The sequence below is a fragment of the Malaya genurostris genome, chromosome 3 (assembly GCF_030247185.1).
Source record: "Malaya genurostris strain Urasoe2022 chromosome 3, Malgen_1.1, whole genome shotgun sequence".
Lineage (NCBI taxonomy): Eukaryota > Metazoa > Arthropoda > Insecta > Diptera > Culicidae > Malaya > Malaya genurostris.
In genome coordinates, this window is record NC_080572.1 from 291,293,694 (window position 1) to 291,317,051 (window position 23,358).

The following is a 23,358-nucleotide window of genomic DNA, read 5'->3' on the forward strand; positions in this document are numbered from 1 at the left end:
ATGAATTATGCAAATCCGAAATGAAATAATCGACATTAAAATTCTGTATGCGCTATTTTTATAACCGTTTGGACCGCCCATTAGTGAAAAAGCTACAAACGAAATCACGTAAATAGAAATCTCTTTACAAAAATTTGATCAATTTGGATTCTATCGCCAGTGCGAGCAGATGTATTGTATGTCATTTGCAAAGCTAGTTTCGCTTCCGACAAGAGCGATTACGTCACAGATGCTAGTCGTTTGCATTGGTGAAAAAACAACGAAAAGAGGACAACGGTGGGGAGCATCGTACAAAATCAGCCGTTCAAATGGCTCTTAAAGTCTTCTGAAGAACTATTAGGATTTTTTCTTCGCAAATCGAAAATAAAAATCCTCAGTTTAGTGCAAATCTAGAACTGTTTGATTAGATTTGTGCACTTTTCGCTGTGTGAAATTCACAGTAATCGAGATCAAGTGAAGCCTTCTTTGTTTTTGCGAAAAATGTGAAAAAAGGAATGCTTGCATAATTCATACAATTGATCAACTAATTGATATTCGGAAGTGTTAAGAAACATGTCCGTTGTTTTCGTATTCACGACATCCAGTTAGGTCTCTGACATTACCCATCCGCTTTTTTCACCCTACGCAGAACAGAGAAGCTTCTCTCGTTTGAGCAAGTTGATCCCGGAATAGTAATTAGCAACTGGATAAAACGGAAATATTCAGGAACAAGTTCTCTACACCAATCATTTTCCTTCACAAATATCACAATATCTCTCAATGATTACGGACTCATTTCTTTACGTTTCATCAGCTCTAATGCCATATCCACTTACTAATCTCAACTCATCGAAATCACCTTTATAAAACAAGACAATTTTTGCAACATCAACTTTTTTATCTATTGCAAATTTTTCTAACGTTTGAAAAAAAATTTGCAGAATCATTATCGAATCTACTTCTCAAAGAGCAAAGAACTTGATCGAATATTTCGCAATATGTTCTATGATAATATTCTTCTGGAGTCTTGAAAATATGGTTGTTATCATTTTTGCTGTCTGTTCGCTTCGAAATTTCACGTTGACGTGGCAAATTAGGTTCTTCAATATCGATATTCTTAGCAAACTCAATGCTTTTCAACCAAATTGATTCAAATTTGGAGGCACGAGGTACATCCAATGGGAAGGTCACAGCTTCTATTTTTCGAGACGAATCAACAACACAAATAATGAAGTCTTTCACATCTCCGACGAATTTCCTCGCAGTGATAACTGGTTCAATCCCATCTTGAACAATACGATTCAAATTGCGGGCGTTATATTGGACGAAAACTGCTCTCGGCTCTTCTTCTTTAATACGTTGTTGCAATCCCGTGATTTTCCCAGACACATTCGATGCACCGTCATAGCATTGTCCCCTCATCTTCGAAATTGGCAAACCAAAACGTAGAAGAACGTCTTTAACTATATCGAACAACGTTCTTGCTTTCGTATTTGTTGTGGAATATAATCCTAAAAAGTATTCAGAAGCGACAAGGTTTGGAGAGACAACTCGCATATAAATAGAAATCAGCTCCGTTCTTGAAATATCCGCCGTTTTATCCAAAAGTACAGAAAAGTGCATTGCCAGTTTAATTATCTGTACATTATCAGTTAAAATTTTCATAGCCATAACTTGCAACATCTCATTTTGAATATCGTGATTCAACCATTTGTGACCCGATCTTTTCAGCCAAGATTCCAACTCAGAAACATCTTCTGCGCGCGCGCTTAATATTGCCATGAAGCGGACTGCAAGTCCTTGTCTTCCTAAAATTCTCAGAGTACTAAATATTTTCCTCAAGGCTGTCCGGTGATCCATCATTTCTTTCTGAGAAGCAGTTGATAAATGTTGCACAACGTTGACTTTTCCGTGATTTACGAAAAAAAAAATCTAAAATGAATTTTAAAATAGGCGACAAAAAACTTTTCAGAACTGGTCGTAAAAAGATTCAAATGTGTGGATCGAATTAGTTGATGAATGCGTAAACCTACTTTGGATATGTCGGCTATGGAAATACCGGAAACACAACTCGAAATGTTTCGACATGTAATTTACTTCGATTTCTCTTATATACGTCGACGAGAAAGACATTTACTCCACTAGATGGTTTAATCTGTGTTTTATAGTTAAAACATTGCAAGCTTGAAAGCGCGATTTATCCGGAGCGATAAAAGTAGTAAAATTCTGTATGAAGAAAAAATTATTTTCCTCTCGAAATTTCAGGTGGGTAATTACCCACCTATGAAATATTCGAGTGGGTAGTACTACCCACCGTACCCACCTCTTTCACCGGCCCTGCCCATAGGGCGGTTTGACTGTTTAAATCCTAGAAAACGGGTAAACCTAACACTTCTTAATTTGTGATTAGTTTTCATCGGTAGAAGTTGCTTCAATCGTCAGTCTAAGGCAAAACTAATTTTACCTGGTGGGTTATCTAAGTTTCATATCATTTTAATTACTCGGTTGTAGGATCTTTTACACAAATTTTTAATTTAAAAATGTGGGAGAATCTGTTTCCTTTTGTTCCATACATACAGTTTGGATTTTGAACAAACCGTGGTGACCAACGTTGAGATCCGGAATCCCTCAATCTGACAGAAACCTTAACTTGAGGAAATTTTCATCGATAGAAAAAGGATACGATTCTACCAACGCTATTTTGACAGTAGTCTGCTCTGATCTGACGATGATTTTGCCAGCTGCCAGGAGCCCATTCTAATCTTACATCTGACTGAAAAGAGCGCCGTACATTCATATATTCGGTGAAGCAAACACCCACAAGCGACGATGTTCTTATCTATCGTTCTCCCGATAACTATGTTTGAGAGTGATAAAGAGATACTACTTGCGAGATATTTTTTTTTCATCAAGTCCAAGCCCAAAGAGTTGCATTCGTAGTGGCAACTTCTCAGTTGAATAAAAATTATGCCCTATTAGGACAAAATATTTATTGTTTGTCTTTTACGTTAGGTGCCAACAGGCTGCCTACCCTATGTATGTGAGTAGTGCAAAATGAAGCGTCCTGCTAATTAAAAAAAAAGTGTCGCCTCTTTGTGCAAGATTCCCCAGGAAGGGAAAGCAAACGGAGAGTAAGAGATTTGTGCCTTCGGCGTCGTTAATGCTGTCCGGTAGAATGACGGAAAGGCGATTGGCTTAGTGCTAATTTAGAAACTGGGAAGGGAAACTATGGACCGAGCAAAATATGCCATGCTCGGTTGGTTTCGTCGTGCAGGAATAGAGTTCCTAATAAACCGAAACTAGTCGGAAGAATTTTCTCTAAGCGGTCTAAGAGTCTTATTTTTTTAAACAATCAACTCACGTTTTGGTTGTACAATCTGTTTAATTGTTTTGGAAATCCTTCCTGTTCTACCGTGGCATAGACAAAGTTACAGACTTACATATTTCCTAGTACAAATGAACTAAGCACCATGCGTTCCCTTTCTAATAGAGCTAGCTTCAATGGAAACGCATGGATGTCTGCGGACATTTTGTCGAATTTTTGCAACCCGCTCTGAAGATATTTGAAACTTTTACCTGGCATCTCTGCTCCTTAGGCTTGAGAAGATCGAAGTAGGCGTGCGGGTCGGATACGAGATATGTTTGCTACCGTCAAAAATTTTCGCAAATGAACTTTTTTAGTTTTTAAAGAAAATGGTAGTTAGTGAAGTTGTACGAGCTGTGATACAACTTTAAGGTGATTAAAGTTATTTATATATTTATTTATTTTGTGTTTTATCATCCATCTTATGTCTTAATGATTTTCTAATAACTATTGACAGGGAAAACCCCGTTTGAGTTTGTGTACAATGTGCCATTCTCAAATAGGCACAAAACCTGTCTTTTTTCAAAAACTCACATTCAAAAACAATTCTATAACAGTCAGATACAAATTACATTGAAAAACTTAGACAAATGATGAAATAATTAGCCTAATAATTTATCTACAGTACAGGTGAGTATATAAAGAGTTAGATCGCCATAGATTTCATCGCATTTCCTGTATCAGCCGATTGTGGAAAAATCTGGCAGGTTCGTTGAACTCAAATAAATGAAAGAGGAACACATTGACCGGAACGGGGAATTCCTTTGAAATTCCGATCTTTCTATAGGCCGATGAAAGAAATTCGGTCTAGTACGAAGAGAACGAGCTTGAACACTAGCATTCAACTGCGCCAAAAGATTTGAACTGTCAATCTCAGATGTTAATATTTTCGCTGCAAATACTGCCTTTGCTATCTTCCGTCTTTTCTCGAGCGTATTTAGACCTAATAATCGGCAGCGTGCTTCATATAGTGGCAAGTTCAATGGGTTCGTCCAACGTAGGCTTCTTAGGACATACCAAACAAATTTGCGTTGCACACTTTCGATCCTGTTAATTCAGTTCTGATGATATGGTGCCCAAATCACAACTGAAGATTCCAAATGCGAGCGAACAAGTGCACAGTATAAAGATCGAAGACAGAGTGGATCATCAAATCCTCTGGCAATGTTAAACATAGAACCTACTTGTCTGTTGGTTTTTTCTACTATCATAGACTGATGGTTTCGAAAATAGAGTTTTGAATCAATTAATATACCGAGATCTTTCACACATTCAACTCTATCTAATACATGATTTCCGATGGTGTAGTTGAAGGTGAACACCTCATTCCGCTTGTTTTATGATGGAAAGAAATCACAACACATTTTTCGTTGCTCACTGTCATGTGGTTATCGGTAGACCATTCGATAAAACGAGATAATCGCGATTGAAGCAGATAGCAATCCGCTAGACTGTCAACTACATAAAAAAATAAAGCGAACAAAATGGGTCCAAGATTACTACCTTGGGGTACGCCGAAACAATTACAGTATTCGTCTGAAAGTGCATCGCCAATTTTTTTAATGCAATGTCATTGGTTAATTTAAAGTTTCTGTCTAGCATGTCTATATCGTTTTCCAGTTCTGAAACGGTACAATCTTAATCAAAGAAATAATAATACGTAAAACGCCTCTGTCTATCGCACAGATCAGTCTTCTCACTCTTCACTCATGCGCTGGGTGAAGTGTATAATTATGTATAGTCTGTTACCTTTTCTAGTAAGCCATTTTTCCTCTATACCTACTGATCAAAATTGACCCGGACTGGTCCATTCAAACCGGGCGTGTAAACCAAATCGGTAATTGTTTTTTTCTTAGGTTGGTACAACCTTCTTTGACATTTCTGTCAAGTTTGAGCGGGATATGTCAATTAGTGTACACTGAAAATCATTTTTACCTATTTATTAGGGAGAAATTACTCATTGTCGAGCTGTTCTATAAACTACCCAACATTAGATCGTTATCTACTGAAACATTGACTTGATCGTACAAAATGGGTTTTGTGTGTTCAAAAAATATCGGCTACGGAATCATTAAAAATGTTGCAGAAGTGTTTTTTGGGGAGTCTACTCTATCGAGAATGCAAGCATTTGAGTGGCAAGAGGCATTCAGTGAGAATCGTAAGATCGTAGAAATTTTGTCTCATGCCGCTTGCCCATACACCTCTGTTAACGACGATAACATCGACAAGTGAAGGAAATTGTGCTTGAAAATCGTCATGTTAGCATTAGAGAGATAGCAGAGAATTTTGGCATCACAGTTCGTGTTCGCATCTCATCCGACACAGTCGAAAATTGCCTACGGTCGAGACGATAGAAACAAAGACAATACAGTGCATGAAAACAATAGAGTGTACGAAATGGGCAAATACGATTTAACAAAGCCTGAAACTTGGCCTACAAGACCAAATTCAATTTGTATTTGTTAAGGATTGAGTCACCCTAATAAATATGTTCGATGTTCATAGTGTGTATCTATAATTTGTTATCTGTCTATCATTTTATCGATCAAGAGAATTTAGAGAAAGAGAGGTAGCTACATTTGATTCTCATAGGCTTAATTTGAAAAATAAATCGAATAAACGCTCTCTTGTCTTTAGACTACCAACCGATACGTACGCAATTCCGCGAGTTTCGATCAGTGCCAAAATCCGAAATCCATGTGCTTTTCCTGTGGTCACGAACAGTCCGTTCTAAAATGTGCAGCTAGCGAAGAATTTGAACAGTATTGATTTCAAGCGCTGCAGCAACCGAAATTGAAATCTTACTTAAGGAACGAATGCATCTAAACGTTAATGATGTAAGTGAGATTCAATTCAACAAGTCGTCTAACTGTGTGTACATTATGTTCAAACGTGAAAGAGATGCAATTGCATTTGCTTCGGTTAATAACGGGGTGCATAGTGTTGATCATGACAATGTTAAATTTGAAATCCCTGTGGACAATGCCATAGAAGTACGCGTGCATGACCTTCCTCCGCAGACCAGCGATGGGTATGTTCGGGAAAACATGCCGCAGTACGGTGAAGTTCTTTCCATCGAAAGAGAACTATGGCAGCATTTTTTTCCGGGTATCCGGAATGGTGTGCGAGTGGTACGTATGCAACTACGTAAAGCAATTCCATCTTACATCATTTGTGATCAAGACGGGATACATCCGTGTAAAACGCTGATTACGTATGAAAATCAACTGGTTACATGTCAGTTTTGTGAACAACCTGCACACTACGGCAAACCTTGCACTGAAACTACGAAAAGGACATCTCCAAACAAAAACAAGGACAACCGCCCAACAACGGAAACTAGCGAGAGCAGTACTCCTGTTGCACCATCAAACCAACCAGCAACTGCAAGCAATGTACAACAAGGCGCGTCTACAGCAACTAACAACGAACCCAAGACTGTAAATTACAAGGAAAACGAAGGAAAAACGGAAATCAACAACGATACCACCGATGCGGCAATGGAGGACGAGACGAGCCACGGACAAAGTGCCCCTCAATCATCGCAAGATAAAAATGGAAGTTCTTTTCCCCCTAGAAAAGGGTGACAACGAGATCCAACGGTAAAAATATTATTTTATCTAATAAAAACATGGCTCATTCGGCCACGTAAAACTTGTACGCGAATTGACCAGAATAAAAAAATTTTTATAAAAAAAATTTGGCATCTCTTTTGGATCGACTCAACACATTTTGATTAATGAAAGAACTGATTTTTTTACATGATTGTGACTGGAATTTTCGGCCTAACACGAAACGACAGCCATCGCTCAGCCACCGTATTCGCCAGATTCGGCCCCCTGTAACTTTTTTCTATTTCCAAAAACTAAAATATCCACTCCGAGGAAGACGCCACGACTTGATCGAGGACATAAAAAGTAATTCTCAGTTCGCTTTCTCATCTCATCCAAGTCAGTCGATAAAACAAAACCGCTTACGTTCGTGACAGAAGAAACCAAGTACAGTATTGTGTAGTGAACAATAGAACGATCTCGAAATGAGTGAACCAAACGAACAAAAGCTACCGCCGGTACGAAAGAATACAATTATTGTTGACTTCAGACAGTGCAAAATTCAACCTTCGATACGAGAACTTGAAGGTTTGCTTAAGGATCAAATGCATCTTGACATTAAACGTGTGCATTTACTTCAATGCAATAAGACCAATAATGTTGTTTATATCTAGTTCTATAAAGAGTTGGATGCAATTCAATTCGCTAAAGACAATAATAATGTGCACTATGTGAAGCATGAAAATATCAAGTACAACATTCCAGTATATATGGAAGATAGTGCTATAGAAGTGCGTGCGCATGATCTTCCCTCAAGCGTCATCGATCCTTATATTCGCAAATCTATGTCCCAATACGGAGAGATTCTCTCTATCGAAAAATAAAAGTGGAAGAACTTTTTCCCTGGTGTTCTAAATAGCGTACGTTTGTTACGCATGCGCTTGAGGAGGCCTATACCTTCTTATGTGACATTCGGTCAGGATACAAGAATCCCGTGCAAATCACTTGTTACCTTTGACAATCAGATGGCCACATGTCAATATTACCAAAAAGCTGTTCACTACGGTAAGCCATGTGATAAACCGGACAAGGAGACAACTACACCAAAGGTCAACGGTGCTTCCTTCACACAAACCCCAAGCAACCCCAGTACACCTGTGACAGTCACCAACAACCCCTTCAACGAAACCATCCAACGTATCCCCTGTAGAACAAAGTACACCAGCTGCAGTTAACAATTTACCATCCAACCAACCAGCAACTGCAAACAATGTACAACAAGACGCATCTACAGCAACTAGCAACGAACCGCGAACAAACTGCCCCTCAATCCTCGCAGGAGGAAAATGGAAGCTCCTCTTCCCCTAGAAAAAGGGTGACAACGAGATCCAATACAAAAAAAAATATCTAAAAACTCAGCTAAGTCGGCCACGTAAATAGACCTGAATAACATATCTTTTAAATAAAAATAAATACATAAAGTAATTCGCTGATGGATAACTGAAGCCCATCCCGGCCGAGGTCTACGGCAAGAGTATGGAAAATTGGATTGACCGTTGGAATGCCTAATTCTGAATGTTGCCAAATCGTCATGTGAAAAATACACGAGCTGCTCTGACAAAAGGTTGTGCAAATAATTATTAATAAACGCTGGAAGTCCATGTTGGTGGAGTTTATCTGAAAGAACATCAATGGAAACTGAATCAAATGCTTCTTTTATGACCAAAAATACAGATGCCATTTGTTTGTTTTTGAGCGAAGGCAATTTGGATGTCAGACGAAAGTAATGCAAGGCAATCATTCGTTCCTTTATTTATACGGAAGCCAAACTAAGTATCTGTCAACAAACCGTTCGTCTCGACCGAGAATAATATTTTTTTTCGAACAATTTTCTGATGCAGGACAACATTGGAATGGGTCTATATGAGTTGTGGTTGGAAGCTAGTTTCCCCGGCTTTTGAATGGCGATAACTTTCACTTGCCTCCAGTCAGGTGGAACAATATTTTGCTCAAGAAATTTGTAGACCAATTCCAACAAACGTCTTTTTGCAAGATTCAGGCAGATTCTTCACCAAGTTAAATTTAATTCTGTCCAATCCAGGAGCGTTATTGTTACAAGACAAGATTGCTGTAGAAACTTTCATCATTCAAAAGGTGCTATCAATGGAACCATTATTTGGGGTAGACTCCCGAATAATGAGCCGCTGGAATGCTTGTATTTGTTCAAAAGGAGCCTATTTCGAAGGCAATGATAAATAAATGTACTAGATATTTGTAATAACTAATTTTTGTTCAAATTTTAATGCCATGCTTTGCTGGTTGGTACAGAAAGCAAAAAAGAAAAGTAAAACCGTAGTGTAAAATATAACTTTATTTTGTTTCAAGTGAAAATTAAAATATTAATAAATATAACAGATAAAAAGTGATGGAATCGTAAAAAAGTGATTAAAAACAATTTACGAATAATACTTAGTCCAGATAATACGCACATAACAAAAGTGTTATTTTTTTTTCCCGGTAGGATAGTCATGAACTTAACAACAACTACAAAAAGAAACGAAGTTAACATATTTTGTACAGAAAACAAAAAAAATCGCCGATGTTAATGGGGAACTTATTCTAACCCTTTCGTAGTCTCTACACGATCCACCGAACATTGGATTCACATAACACAACAAACAACAAACAGCACACACTCACTTCTGCACGGAAATATATAGAAATTACTACCTAACTAATTGCAGCAAATGGCGCAAGGGTTTTTTTTTCCAAATGTTCCCAAAAAAAAAAAACAGGGGGACATACAATTCTAGTCCGGTTTCGAAAAAAAAATTGTAGATAGGCAAAGGTGTTACGACAAAACGGGTTTTCCGTTTGTTTTGTTTTGTTATACCAAGAAAATCAAACCGTTGTTAGTCCGTTTCTGATCACTTTCGTTTGTTGTTTTTTTTTGTTTCTGCGTCTGACACATCTTACGACCGCCGGGGTTCCACCTTCTGGGACATGGCATTCAGCACCCGCTGGTTGTCGATGGTTCGGAAGCAGCTGATGTACTGGCGAATTTCGTTCTCGTTCTTCGGCGAGGGTGGATCCAATACTGAAAAGGGTAAAAAAAGGAAAAAGTTTAGTTCAGAAGTTCGCTAATTCATTCATCTCATCACTCCTTTACCCAAGTGTCGGGATCGACAGTACCGAACCGTTCGCATCGTTTGTGCCATCATGTGCATCTTTTCGAAATTCACCAACCCATCGAGACTGGTTTTGTTCCCTTCGTGGGCAAAAGTCATGTCCTTCAGTAGCAGCGGCATGAACGGAATAACCGGCGGTTGCAGCTTTCCGACCGACATCCTGAATCGATAGAAAATAAAGCTGGAGTTAACTGGAGTCTGGGGGAAAGTTTGCAAATTGAAATATCATTTTCACTGTTGGTCGTCATCAAACTCTTATCATCGGCAACCCTTCCACCGTTCGGTTTGGTTTGTGTGAAGAGCTCTCTCTCCAAAATATTAACTCTTATCGAACAGTTCTGGTGTCCAATTCAACAACTTTCGACGGAGACACGGATTAACGACGTACGCCGTTTCCACGCGTTAATGTTCAGTTCAGGACCGTTTCCACCTCCCTGGAAACGACACCGTCACCCACATCGAGTCCAATAGCAGTTGTTCGAGGAAGGATGAAGCCGATTATGGCGACTGTTATCGCTTTATCTTTTGCCGTACTTTGCCCAAAATGGATTCAACGTTCGTTGCGTTCGTTCCGCCGGCACCGTACGGATTTCTTTGGTGTTGCCGGGGTGTTGTCGTGTCGACACCTCAGTCGACGAAAGGATATCGACGGTGGTTCGTTCGGTAGGTAAATGTACGTCTATTATGCTGCCCACAATAATTGGAGGGAGGGAGAAAAGTAAATTTAATTTGACTTTCAATGGGTTTTTGGTTTGGTCGGAATCGAGTAAGCGTATTTCGGAAACGGATTCAGTTTATTGTTAACTGCCGTGTTCAAATATTGGTACTTAACAATTTAAGGTTTAATTTTTATGGCATTTAGTAACAAAAACGACACTTCCATTGTATCAGTGCGTCTTCAGTTAACAAAATCTCATGAATTAACGCAACCAATCAGGTGATGTTGGTTTTCGCAACACCGAAGATGATGGATGGTAACCTCAAAGAGTTGATCTCTCCAATGTTCAGCAAACAAGACATCAATCTTTAGAAAGAGATTTCTTTCGTTGCTCGTCGGAAAAATTTTCTTTGTACATGTTAGGATGATTCATAGTTGGACTGTCACGATGACAATAACAAATGCACTTAGTTTTATTTGACATCAACATCAACTTCACCTAAACTTTCATCGTGCTTTAAAAAATCAAAAATTGTGTGATTTACATCATGTTTGATTTTGACACTTGCCGTTCAGTAGTGAAAGTAGGCATCAGAACAAGAAAGCGTCAAAGCGTCGAAATTTTTCTCGCACACTGTGAAAACTCGAACTACTCGCGCACCAACTGTCATTTACGTAAAACAAATGTGAACTGTTTCGAGCGGAACTTCAACCTTTGCGTTCGAGATATCGCAAGCAAGCCGGGAGTGTCGTCTACCATCGTGCATCGAACTAAAAAAAACGAGCTAGACTGTAGACTTATGTTGGCTTTAAATCGGAACAAGTCGCCTGGAGTACGATCGCGGAAGCGGCCTGTGATGAAATCTACGTCATGACAGACTTTTAACAGCTTCTTGAACTAAAATGTTTTTCGGCGATAGAGTAATCACGATTTTTTTTCTCAAATTTCATTATTAGTTTGGCTCTAATTTTGTATAAGTACTTTTTAAGGACATAAAATCAGTTTGCTATTTTGGCTCTCGCCTTACTTTTGAAAAGGGTCCAAGCAAAAAATGAAACGGTTTCTCTGGTTGATTTGATATCTACGGCAATGGTTTGGGTAATTATTGGGACTTTAGGGACTTTAGCTTTTGACAGAAAACAGATAGCATCATTACGACAAATATCATATACTGGCCATACTCGCATATCAGTCCCATATCGATTTTCGCCAATTTTAAGTTCGCTTGCGTAATGAAATCTATCCTCAATATACTGTCAGAAAATACAATCAAAGTTGAGGGATTGTTCAATGAAATGTGAAAAAAATATCAACTCATGTCTGTCCCATATGCAAAGTACCCGCATATCAGTCCCATTCAGTGCAAATCTCAATAATTTCATTTGTTACAATATTGGAATAGCAAAGGTGTATTACCAATATTTCATGTAATAATACCATGATTTGGAATTAGGTGACACAATAAATCAAAAAAATGGGAAATAAAATTTTGATCGTATTTTTCTCGACATGCCGATTTTCCATATGGGACAGATATGCAAGTATGGGCGGAATAGCAGCCCGGTTATGTTGTGCCGAATGAATTGTGTTCAATGGTGTGAATATCAACACAAACGTTTTTTCTGACCTTTTTTTCATAGTGCCATAAACTGAGGAACACATTGAATATTTATGCATTGAATTCAATCTATTTCGTGATTCCATACCAGTTGCCATCAAAATATTAGCAACTAAAGTCGTTTTAATTATTTTCAAAATGTCTACTGAATTCGGTTACCGCCACTTCATTTTCTTCGAAAAATCTTATACCTTATTTCGTTTTTTAACCTACACGTGGACGACTCTGACTCCGAATAAAAAGAACACGTGGTACGCGCCCTAAACAACAACTCATAAAAAAAAGTAAAAAAAAACTACGCGATTGGAGATCTAGAGCGACCCCAGGTTGCTAAAACAAACATCTCAAAAGTTGTTGAGTAGTCGCCTGTGTCAGCTTTCGGGCTGCTCTGATCAATAAACGAAAACGGTATTAGACAAGACGCAGTAATGCCAGGAGCCGAATTCTGGTGACAGAAGAAATTTATCATAATTTTCTTGAAGAGAGGAAAATCTTCAAATGTCTTTCACTTTACAAAATACACTTTTCTTCTCAATGAATGCTCCTGTAACGAAATTTCTTAAAATAAAAGCAAATTGCAAAAAGATTTCGACTTTTTTCTTAATTTAGAATTCCCGTCAAGTTCAAGAAGAAATTTTCAGACACTTGAAAAGGAAAGAGAAAATAATTTTCTCTTCAAGATTCCTGCGACATTTCTTTTCTTTCAGAGATAAAATTCAGAAAAACTATTAAAATTTTTTTCCGTATTCTTTGTGCAATGGTGTTTGCAAAAGAAAGAGTGGTACTGTCGATTTTTTTAAAGATATTAACAATCTGTTTGAAATACCGGATGGTTACTTTGAGGCCAGAATGTAGACGATGTTTGATGTACGTTCTATCATACCTAACCGTGTTTCGGAGTTGTGTCTATTACAAGGTTCAGGGTGGCGAAATGATAGCGCGTATGCACGAAATGGATAAGATATGGACGGTCATCGATTTTTTTCGGTGAAAGTAATAACTAATCGGTGCATTTAACCGGACGTTTCGACCTACTAAGGTGTTCGGTCATCCTCAGCGGCTATCTAAAAACATATATTTGTCAAGTAAGCTAACTCTAAACATTGAATTTTAACACTTAACTTACATGCTAATGACGTCTACACTACAACACTTCACATTTTCAACTGTCTTGTCTTTTGCGCTCTCTCTGTCTCTTATCTGTTTTGGCTGTATAGAGGTTTTTAATTTTGTCAACTAGTCCGTTGTATGCTGATCTAAACTTTATCGAATCTCGTTGAAGGTTAAACGTGTTCGACTCTCCTCTAATTTTTATATAGAACATCTCAGCTGTTAAACGTGTGTCAGTTCTTTGTACTTCATCTAAAATTTTAACGTTCTCAAAATCAAAAACATGACCCTCATTTATACAGTGTTGAACTAAACCAGTATTGCCAATGCTTTTTGATTTAACATCCCTTTTATGCTGCTCTATACGTTTTTTTAAAAATTGGCTGGTTTGGCCAATATATGACTTTCCTTTGCATATCCCGCACGGTATTTCATAAACAACGTTCGTTCTACGGTCTTTTGTTATTCTATCTTTTAGCTTACTATATACTGTGTCTTTAATTTTGTTAACTGTTCTAAACGCTAACCTTATGTTGTATTGAGATAGATAACGTGCTAACTTTTCTCCTAGACCTGGTATATATGGTGCGGATATGAATTTGGTGGCTATACTGTTATTGTTGTTCTGTGTTAACGAGTTGTATAGGAAATGTGTTCGTTGTTGTATAATATTATTGATGAAGAAATTAGGATAGTTATTATTAATAAGAATTCGTTTTACAATATTCAGAGCATTAGGTCTGTAACTAGCCTCGCTTAATTTCAAAGCCCTATCTACAAGAGCTATCACTGTGTTTTTCTTGTGATTAAATGGACTCAATGAGTTGTAGTCTAAATATCTGCCTTCTAGGTCCTTTGGAGTCCACTCTGTCGTAATACGATCATTCTCTCTTCTTAACAACGTATCTAGGAATCTGATTCGTCCATTATTCTCCAGCTCTACAGTAAATTGCAGTCGTGGATGAAAACTGTTGAACACCTCCAACATCCGATCAACATATTCTCGTTGCACACCTACCAAACAATCGTCCACATATCTTCTAAAGAAGACTGGCACAATCCCTTCCTGGCGTAGCTGTGCCAAAGCGCTCATTTCAATTCTCTCCAAAACTATATTTGCTACTACTGGAGACAATGGCGAACCCATTGGTAATCCAAACTTCTGTTTGAAAAACCGACCCTGGTGCTTGAAAAAAGTGGATGATAACACCAGCTGTAGCATATCGATGAAATTATTTTCAGGAATTTTGGTGTGTGCCATTATCTCTGTCCATCGTAACCTCACGCTTTCAACGGCATAATCCACTGGCACGTTTGTGAACAGTGAAACCACATCCAAAGAAATCATCATACAATCGTCTTGAATAGTGTGCTGTCTGATATCGCCGACAAAATCAAAACTATTTGCGATATGATGTTCTGTTTTACCTACAATGCAGTTCAGGATCGATGTAACAAACTTTGCGGCATTGTACGTGGCTGTACCAATCGCGGAATTGATAAGCCGCAATGGAATTCCATCCTTGTGCGTTTTTGGTAACCCGTATATCCGTGGCGGGTTGCAATTGTAAACCTTCAATCTTTGTTTCGTAGTTTTTTCTATCCATTCTGCATCACACCATTGGTCAAACATCGTGTTAATTTGTTTTAACGTGGATACCGTCGGATCGTTCCTGATCTCTTCGTACGTTTCTTTGTCATTCACCAATGCTAACATTTTTGTCTCATATTCAGCTCTATTCATAACTACCGTTGATTTGCCTTTGTCTGCTTTCGTAACAATCAGATCATCTCTGTCAGCTAAATATTTACAGCTTCTAACAACATCCTTACGTATCCACTCGTTATCATTGTGAAACGGTTGCTTCACGTAGTTAATATGATTAATCATAGCGTTTGAAACAGCATTTCTTATATCATCAGCATTAGGATCCCAATGAATACAACTTTCAATTTCAGAAAGCAACCGTACATAAGGTGCATTTTTTAAATCTGGCACATTAAATCCAGCGCCTAGTTGTAATGTGCGCATTACATAATCAGGCAATTCCTCGCTTGAATAGTTTGACACCCACGAGCTTTGTTTTGATATTTTATGTACCTTTTCAGTTTTTAAATTTTCCAATTTCCTCGTCTGTCTTGACTTATATTGTGCGAAAACGGATTCTTCTTTCCTTTTGACCGCAGCCTTCAGATAATCAAAATCTTCAGCAGAAACACAATGTTCGATGAAATTGAGTTGCGTTGCTGCTTTGGTTTTAAGTTTGCTGAGACTTCGGAGGCTGTCCGATATGAGCAAACTCAGCAAGCTTTGTTTGAACTTTTTTATTGTTCTTTCTGCTTTCAGTATCGATTGCTCATTTTCGATATCCAGGTTAAGACAGAAATCGAAACCGCACGGCATAACTTTTGTTCTACGACAATTTAGTAGAAACAACTTTTTGTTTTTTAGCCGAGTCAACTTTAATTGTAACTTCATGTAGCTTCTTAGAGCATACTCCAACTGTTTACCGTACCGCTGGGCGAAGGATTTCACGAAGAACATTATTGATTTGCTCTCTGTGAACGGTTTTTTTTTATCGATTTTACTTTGTTGTTTTATGGTCATCACCGCAAACAAACTGATATGGACGGTCATCGATTTTTTTCGGTGAAAGTAATAACTAATCGGTGCATTTAACCGGACGTTTCGACCTACTAAGGTGTTCGGTCATCCTCAGCGGCTCGTGGGTGTCAAACTATTCAAGCGAGGAATTGCCTGATTATGTAATGCGCACATTACAACTAGGCGCTGGATTTAATGTGCCAGATTTAAAAAATGCACCTTATGTACGGTTGCTTTCTGAAATTGAAAGTTGTATTCATTGGGATCCTAATGCTGATGATATAAGAAATGCTGTTTCAAACGCTATGATTAATCATATTAACTACGTGAAGCAACCGTTTCACAATGATAACGAGTGGATACGTAAGGATGTTGTTAGAAGCTGTAAATATTTAGCTGACAGAGATGATCTGATTGTTACGAAAGCAGACAAAGGCAAATCAACGGTAGTTATGAATAGAGCTGAATATGAGACAAAAATGTTAGCATTGGTGAATGACAAAGAAACGTACGAAGAGATCAGGAACGATCCGACGGTATCCACGTTAAAACAAATTAACACGATGTTTGACCAATGGTGTGATGCAGAATGGATAGAAAAAACTACGAAACAAAGATTGAAGGTTTACAATTGCAACCCGCCACGGATATACGGGTTACCAAAAACGCACAAGGATGGAATTCCATTGCGGCTTATCAATTCCGCGATTGGTACAGCCACGTACAATGCCGCAAAGTTTGTTACATCGATCCTGAACTGCATTGTAGGTAAAACAGAACATCATATCGCAAATAGTTTTGATTTTGTCGGCGATATCAGACAGCACACTATTCAAGACGATTGTATGATGATTTCTTTGGATGTGGTTTCACTGTTCACAAACGTGCCAGTGGATTATGCCGTTGAAAGCGTGAGGTTACGATGGACAGAGATAATGGCACACACCAAAATTCCTGAAAATAATTTCATCGATATGCTACAGCTGGTGTTATCATCCACTTTTTTCAAGCACCAGGGTCGGTTTTTCAAACAGAAGTTTGGATTACCAATGGGTTCGCCATTGTCTCCAGTAGTAGCAAATATAGTTTTGGAGAGAATTGAAATGAGCGCTTTGGCACAGCTACGCCAGGAAGGGATTGTGCCAGTCTTCTTTAGAAGATATGTGGACGATTGTTTGGTAGGTGTGCAACGAGAATATGTTGATCGGATGTTGGAGGTGTTCAACAGTTTTCATCCACGACTGCAATTTACTGTAGAGCTGGAGAATAATGGACGAATCAGATTCCTAGATACGTTGTTAAGAAGAGAGAATGATCGTATTACGACAGAGTGGACTCCAAAGGACCTAGAAGGCAGATATTTAGACTACAACTCATTGAGTCCATTTAATCACAAGAAAAACACAGTGATAGCTCTTGTAGATAGGGCTTTGAAATTAAGCGAGGCTAGTTACAGACCTAATGCTCTGAATATTGTAAAACGAATTCTTATTAATAATAACTATCCTAATTTCTTCATCAATAATATTATACAACAACGAACACATTTCCTATACAACTCGTTAACACAGAACAACAATAACAGTATAGCCACCAAATTCATATCCGCACCATATATACCAGGTCTAGGAGAAAAGTTAGCACGTTATCTATCTCAATACAACATAAGGTTAGCGTTTAGAACAGTTAACAAAATTAAAGACACAGTATATAGTAAGCTAAAAGATAGAATAACAAAAGACCGTAGAACGAACGTTGTTTATGAAATACCGTGCGGGATATGCAAAGGAAAGTCATATATTGGCCAAACCAGCCAATTTTTAAAAAAACGTATAGAGCAGCATAAAAGGGATGTTAAATCAAAAAGCATTGGCAATACTGGTTTAGTTCAACACTGTATAAATGAGGGTCATGTTTTTGATTTTGAGAACGTTAAAATTTTAGATGAAGTACAAAGAACTGACACACGTTTAACAGCTGAGATGTTCTATATAAAAATTAGAGGAGAGTCGAACACGTTTAACCTTCAACGAGATTCGATAAAGTTTAGATCAGCATACAACGGACTAGTTGACAAAATTAAAAACCTCTATACAGCCAAAACAGATAAGAGACAGAGAGAGCGCAAAAGACAAGACAGTTGAAAATGTGAAGTGTTGTAGTGTAGACGTCATTAGCATGTAAGTTAAGTGTTAAAATTCAATGTTTAGAGTTAGCTTACTTGACAAATATATGTTTTTAGATAGCCGCTGAGGATGACCGAACACCTTAGTAGGTCGAAACGTCCGGTTAAATGCACCGATTAGTTATTACTTTCACCGAAAAAAATCGATGACCGTCCATATCAGTTTGTTTGCGGTGATGACCATAAAACAACAAAGAAATGGATAAGAATGCCGGTTCGAGTCCTGTCTCTGAGCGTATTTTTTTCAAAAAAAAAAAAAATGTTAACAAAACGACTTCTACCCATAATTTGAAGCCACAAGGATCCTGTTGTCTTCTGGCTAGATCTTGTTTCTTGCCACTACTTGAAATAAACGGTAGAATGGTATACTACCAAAAATGTCACTTTCGTCCCAAAAGACATGAATCCACCAAATTGCCCACAACTTCGACCAATTGAGGAATTTTAGGTATTAACGAAGGCACATCTTAGGAAACATGTCTTGGCAGCCGAAACCATTCAACAGTTCGAAAAAGATTGGAAAAAAGTGTCAAAACTTGTCGCCAAGAAGTCTGTACGGAATTTAATGAGGAACGTTCGCAAGAAGGTGCGCCAGTTAGTCTACAATGGCTAAGTAGCTGATGATGATGATGACGATGGTCCCACCTCAACCCGAGTAGAGTGTGAGATTAAAAAGAAAACTCAATTTGATGTTGTGCTGTTCGTATATATCGATTACTTAATTTGCTATCGTTTTGGTCGTTTTAACGGTTAAAAGATCAAAATTGAAAACAAAAAAATGCTGTGTAACATCAAACTGGAAACTAGTTTTGCTCTCAGTGAAAGCACTTCGAAAACTTAATGTGATGTAGATTTTCTCGAAATGACACGTCACGAGCATAATCTAAAAATAGAACAGCCAAAAAAGGTCCGGGATAGTATACATTTAGGCGATATTACTCACAAGCAAGAAAAAAGATTGTATGCAATCTCCACACTACCGCGGAGACAAACCGGTTTCGAACTTAGGTGTTTTGGAATGCGTACTTTTAGCTATTGCTATGGACTATATGCTAGCTGTCAAGAGATGTAAACTGTTCGGTTATATGACAAGCAGTGTTCACAAAGTTGTATACAGGTAGTTTCTGTCAATGCACACTCGTTGCGTCGCTTCCATCCCGCATCCACTGTGAATAGCAGTGTGTCTATTTGAGCACAGTATAAAAATTTTCTCCTTGTCCTTCTCATATCCAAACATGTAGCATTCAAACATTATAACATTAAATTGAGTTATCTACTTGATCTCAAACAACTCGCACATGTAATCACTTTGAAATACGAATTTAGAGGCTCTGAAGACCGAACGTTTTAAATTGAAGTCTTCTACAACACAGGGAACGTGAATTAGGAATCCGGCAATAAGGTATCCCAGATCATTTGTTTTTTCGACTAATTGGGACAATGAACGATTATATCGCTTCTGATCACAGATAGAAACAGAAATTTTTTTAGTTCTTGTGTAGACTTATAATTTACAATCATTTGATACAGAATTAGTCCTATGATTCAAAATTATGAAGATTTAGTTAGACGGTTTCTTTAGAAAAGTGTATTGAAGTTCCAAGATCTATTAGACGATTGATAAAATACTTCTGATAGTATCTAGCGTTAGTGAGAATATTAAGTTCTAAGCATTTATAACTAGGAATGAGAATTGTTTTGAAGAGGTTCTTCGACACAGTTTGTGAACTACTTAGGAATATACAAATTAAACATACATTTTCTTGGTATTATTAAGAATTAGCTCTAGGTTCTGAAGTCTGAGACATTCAATGTTCGATGTTCGAACGTTGTAAACAATGAATTTTTCCATACTGTTGGATATAAAGTTCTGGATATTTTCAGAACAGGTTTGGCGAGTAGATTATTTTCGCCATGCAGGTCCCCGATTTCTGGATGCAATGAAAATAATGGTCTAAAAACTTTGGAATGAACTTCACGACGCCGTATGATTACAAATATCGAAACTTTTTTTTAAACTGAACGCAAAAATTGTTACAGGATCGGATACTTAACTTATCTAGAAGGAAATTTATGACGCCAAATATATTTCTCATATCATTAAAGGTAAAAAATGTTGAAAAAATCGTTTCGCCGCGGTTATGGTTGTGGTCAACTGCAGGATCTCGGCAGGATGTCAAAGCATTTTTGTATAAGGCAAAATAGAATTGAAGGAATGATTCTTCCATTGAAACTTAACTTGTTTTTTTTTGTGTTGCCATTTGAAATTTGCTCAATTCCTCAAGATCCTTGATAACATCAGGAATCGAACCCGATATCTTTACCAGTATCAGACAGTAATTCACCTGGCCCTTCCCGCCGGACCAGTTCATCGCTACACACATCAGCTACGATGGAGTAACGAGACTGCGGATGAGCAGAGCCAAGCCCAATTCCATCAACAACTGTCGATCCCAATTAGTCTCCCGAATCTATTCCTTAAATTATTAATCAAACCTTGCGATCAAGGTCAAGAGCAAACTTAACACACTGAATGCTAAGGCTCTTCGGTCAGTCCTGTTCGCTTTCCAAATAGTCACTACCTGCTTCGCGCGCGAGGCTCAAACGTTTGTAGACTGCTCATTATTTTTAACTCTCAAACAAACTAAAAATCCATCATCATCATACCGAACATAGTAACTTAATACGTCTCACAATAATATATAAACAAAAAGAAAAAGAAAATACAATCTTCATGATACGAAAAAAAAAAATAAAAAATCTAAAAAATTTTAACTAACTAACTAAATATTTGCTTACAAAGCGGACTTTATGTGTGAAATACATAACGTTTTGAATTCCACCAATGTCGTTGCGTGTCTGATTTCTCTTGGCATCGAATTGAAAAAACTTATTCCCCTGTACAATAATGAGTTTTGCGATCTGACTAACAGAAAGAATAGGACCTAACACACTTCCCTGAGGCACACCAAGTGAATTGCCGAGGGAACTAGACACTACATCGTTAAAAACAGTCTTTTGAGATCTACCACATAAATAGTTTTTAAACCATTCATGTGCCATTCCCCTGATGCCAAAACGCCGTCATGTCTGCAACAATAAAGGTCTTGAAATTGTTTCAAAGGCTCTCTTCAGATCCAAGAACACAGCAAAAATACTCTCTTTGGTTTCGATTTTCTCCTTCCATTTTGCCAATACTAGGTTCAAAGCGGTTTCACAAGAGTGACCCTTACGATATCCCGATTGTTCCGGTATTAGCAAACTGTTAGAGTTCAAATAGTTAATCAGCTGATCTTTAACAACAAGTTCCAGAATTTTTTCCAGTGTGTGCAGCATGTTAATGGGACGGTACTCCTCGGCTTTATCCGTTCCAGTAACCTTGGGGATAGGAACCACCAGAGATTCTTTCCTCACTTTTGGTACGTGCCCCGTGTACAACGATTCATTTACCAAATCCAGTAGATCGTGTCCGATAACATGGAAGCAATCCTGTATCACTTTTGAGTTTACATTGTCAATACCAGTCGATTTTCCCAAATTGAAACAAATATTTTTCAATTGTTTAAAAGTGATTGGTTGAAATTCATCAAGTCTACAACAGTTATTCATCGGATGTGTTATTTCAACAGGTTCACCTACCAATTCAATACTTTGATTGATCTGCTGAACACTATTTATGAAATAACTGTTGAACTTTTCAGATACAATTTGTTCTGTGTGCTCTTCTATACCGTTTAAAGTTATGATTTTCGATGCACTATGTGTAGGCTTGATCAACTGTTTGAGAATTTTCCATAACTCTCTGCTGTTTTGTTGATTTTGATTGATCTTCCTCTGTATGTATTCATATCTAGTCTTCTTCAGGGCCCGTGAATAAATATTTCGTGCTTGTGTATATCTACTCCAGTGACTATCATTGTTAGTTCTACAGAATCTCTTGTACTGTTTATCCCTCTTCCGTTTTAACCGTAAGAGGTCTATTGAGTACCAACTACTCGAGCTCATTCAGTAAAAAGCGTTCAAGCAGACAGGTTGTGTTACTGGCTTGTGAGTTAACGGCTATCACCGAGTCAAGGCAACTTTAGCTGCAGGTAAACAAAACCCGCCTGCTCCTATTGCAAACGCAGCAAAAGCTGGTGTACAGCCAATATTCGGGGCGTTCCCGACTTGGAAGCAATCGAAGAAGACCATCCCACTCATACGCACAGAGGTGAAGAGACACAGAGGTGCGAACGCATAGAAGTGCTCAGACACAGAGGTGCGGAGACGAAGGGGTGTAAAGGCACAGAGGTGCTAAGGCACAGAGGTGCTAAGGCACAGAGGTGTTACGGCGCATCAGCGCAAAGCCACAAAGACAACCACCAGGTATCATTTCGTATGGTGTACAGTACCGGTTGCGGTGGACAAAACGAAGCATTATCGTGTGGTGCTACACAAGAAGCATCACAACTCATCGTCAACAAGAGCTACAACGCTGTATCTAAGGCCAGGTACAGACAGCGTACAGACCAAGCTCAGCGAAGACCACGACGGCAGAGCAACGGAGATAGAAGACAGCAAATTTAAAATAGTTGGAGCGAGCTTCATGCCGAGTACCTGTGGAAAGCAGAAAGCGACTAACAGGTAGATCTATAATTTTATTTTCTTTCACTTCAAAGAATATTCTCGTTTATATAATTCAGTTGAGATCAATTATTTAAACATATTTATGTAATGGATGATCTAATGGATGAGAATCCAGGAGATCCATCTCTGCCACCAGGCGAAAATTTAACGGTTCCTAACTCGCAGAGAACGAAGTTTTACAATGAACATCTATTTTTGGCGTAAAATGAAGGCATTAAGGAAATGCTCAAAACTATTATTTATGTCCCACCTTTGGAATCCGAAAATGGTTTTTCAAATCTGGCGGAACTAGAGGAATCTGACTCTGACGGAAATAGTGAAGATACCTCGTTTGTCACTCCTCAAGGGTCTGTTAAGAGGAGATTAACAAACCACAAAATACCAAAAAAGACACCTAAAATTACACCTTCAAAAAAAGATCCCCGTGTTAAATCTAAAAAATCAAATTTAAAACCAAAAACTGTGCCTCCTGG

At 38.1% G+C, this 23,358-nt stretch overlaps 1 protein-coding gene across 5 annotated transcripts in view; it reads right to left on the reverse strand.

The window, feature by feature from the left end:
• Positions 1-9,350: 9,350 nt before the first annotated feature.
• The window catches only part of LOC131436797 (rap guanine nucleotide exchange factor 4), a 446,791-nt gene continuing 432,783 nt past the window's right edge, over positions 9,351-23,358 (reverse strand). For all 5 annotated transcript variants that reach the window (XM_058605717.1, XM_058605715.1, XM_058605718.1 and 2 more), the window contains 2 exons: positions 10,064-10,242; positions 9,351-9,991 (listed from right to left, as the gene is read on the reverse strand). In XM_058605717.1, the coding sequence (XP_058461700.1) occupies positions 9,867-9,991; positions 10,064-10,242 (304 nt within the window). In that variant the 3' untranslated portion in view covers positions 9,351-9,866. The remainder of the gene's footprint in view (positions 9,992-10,063; positions 10,243-23,358) is intronic.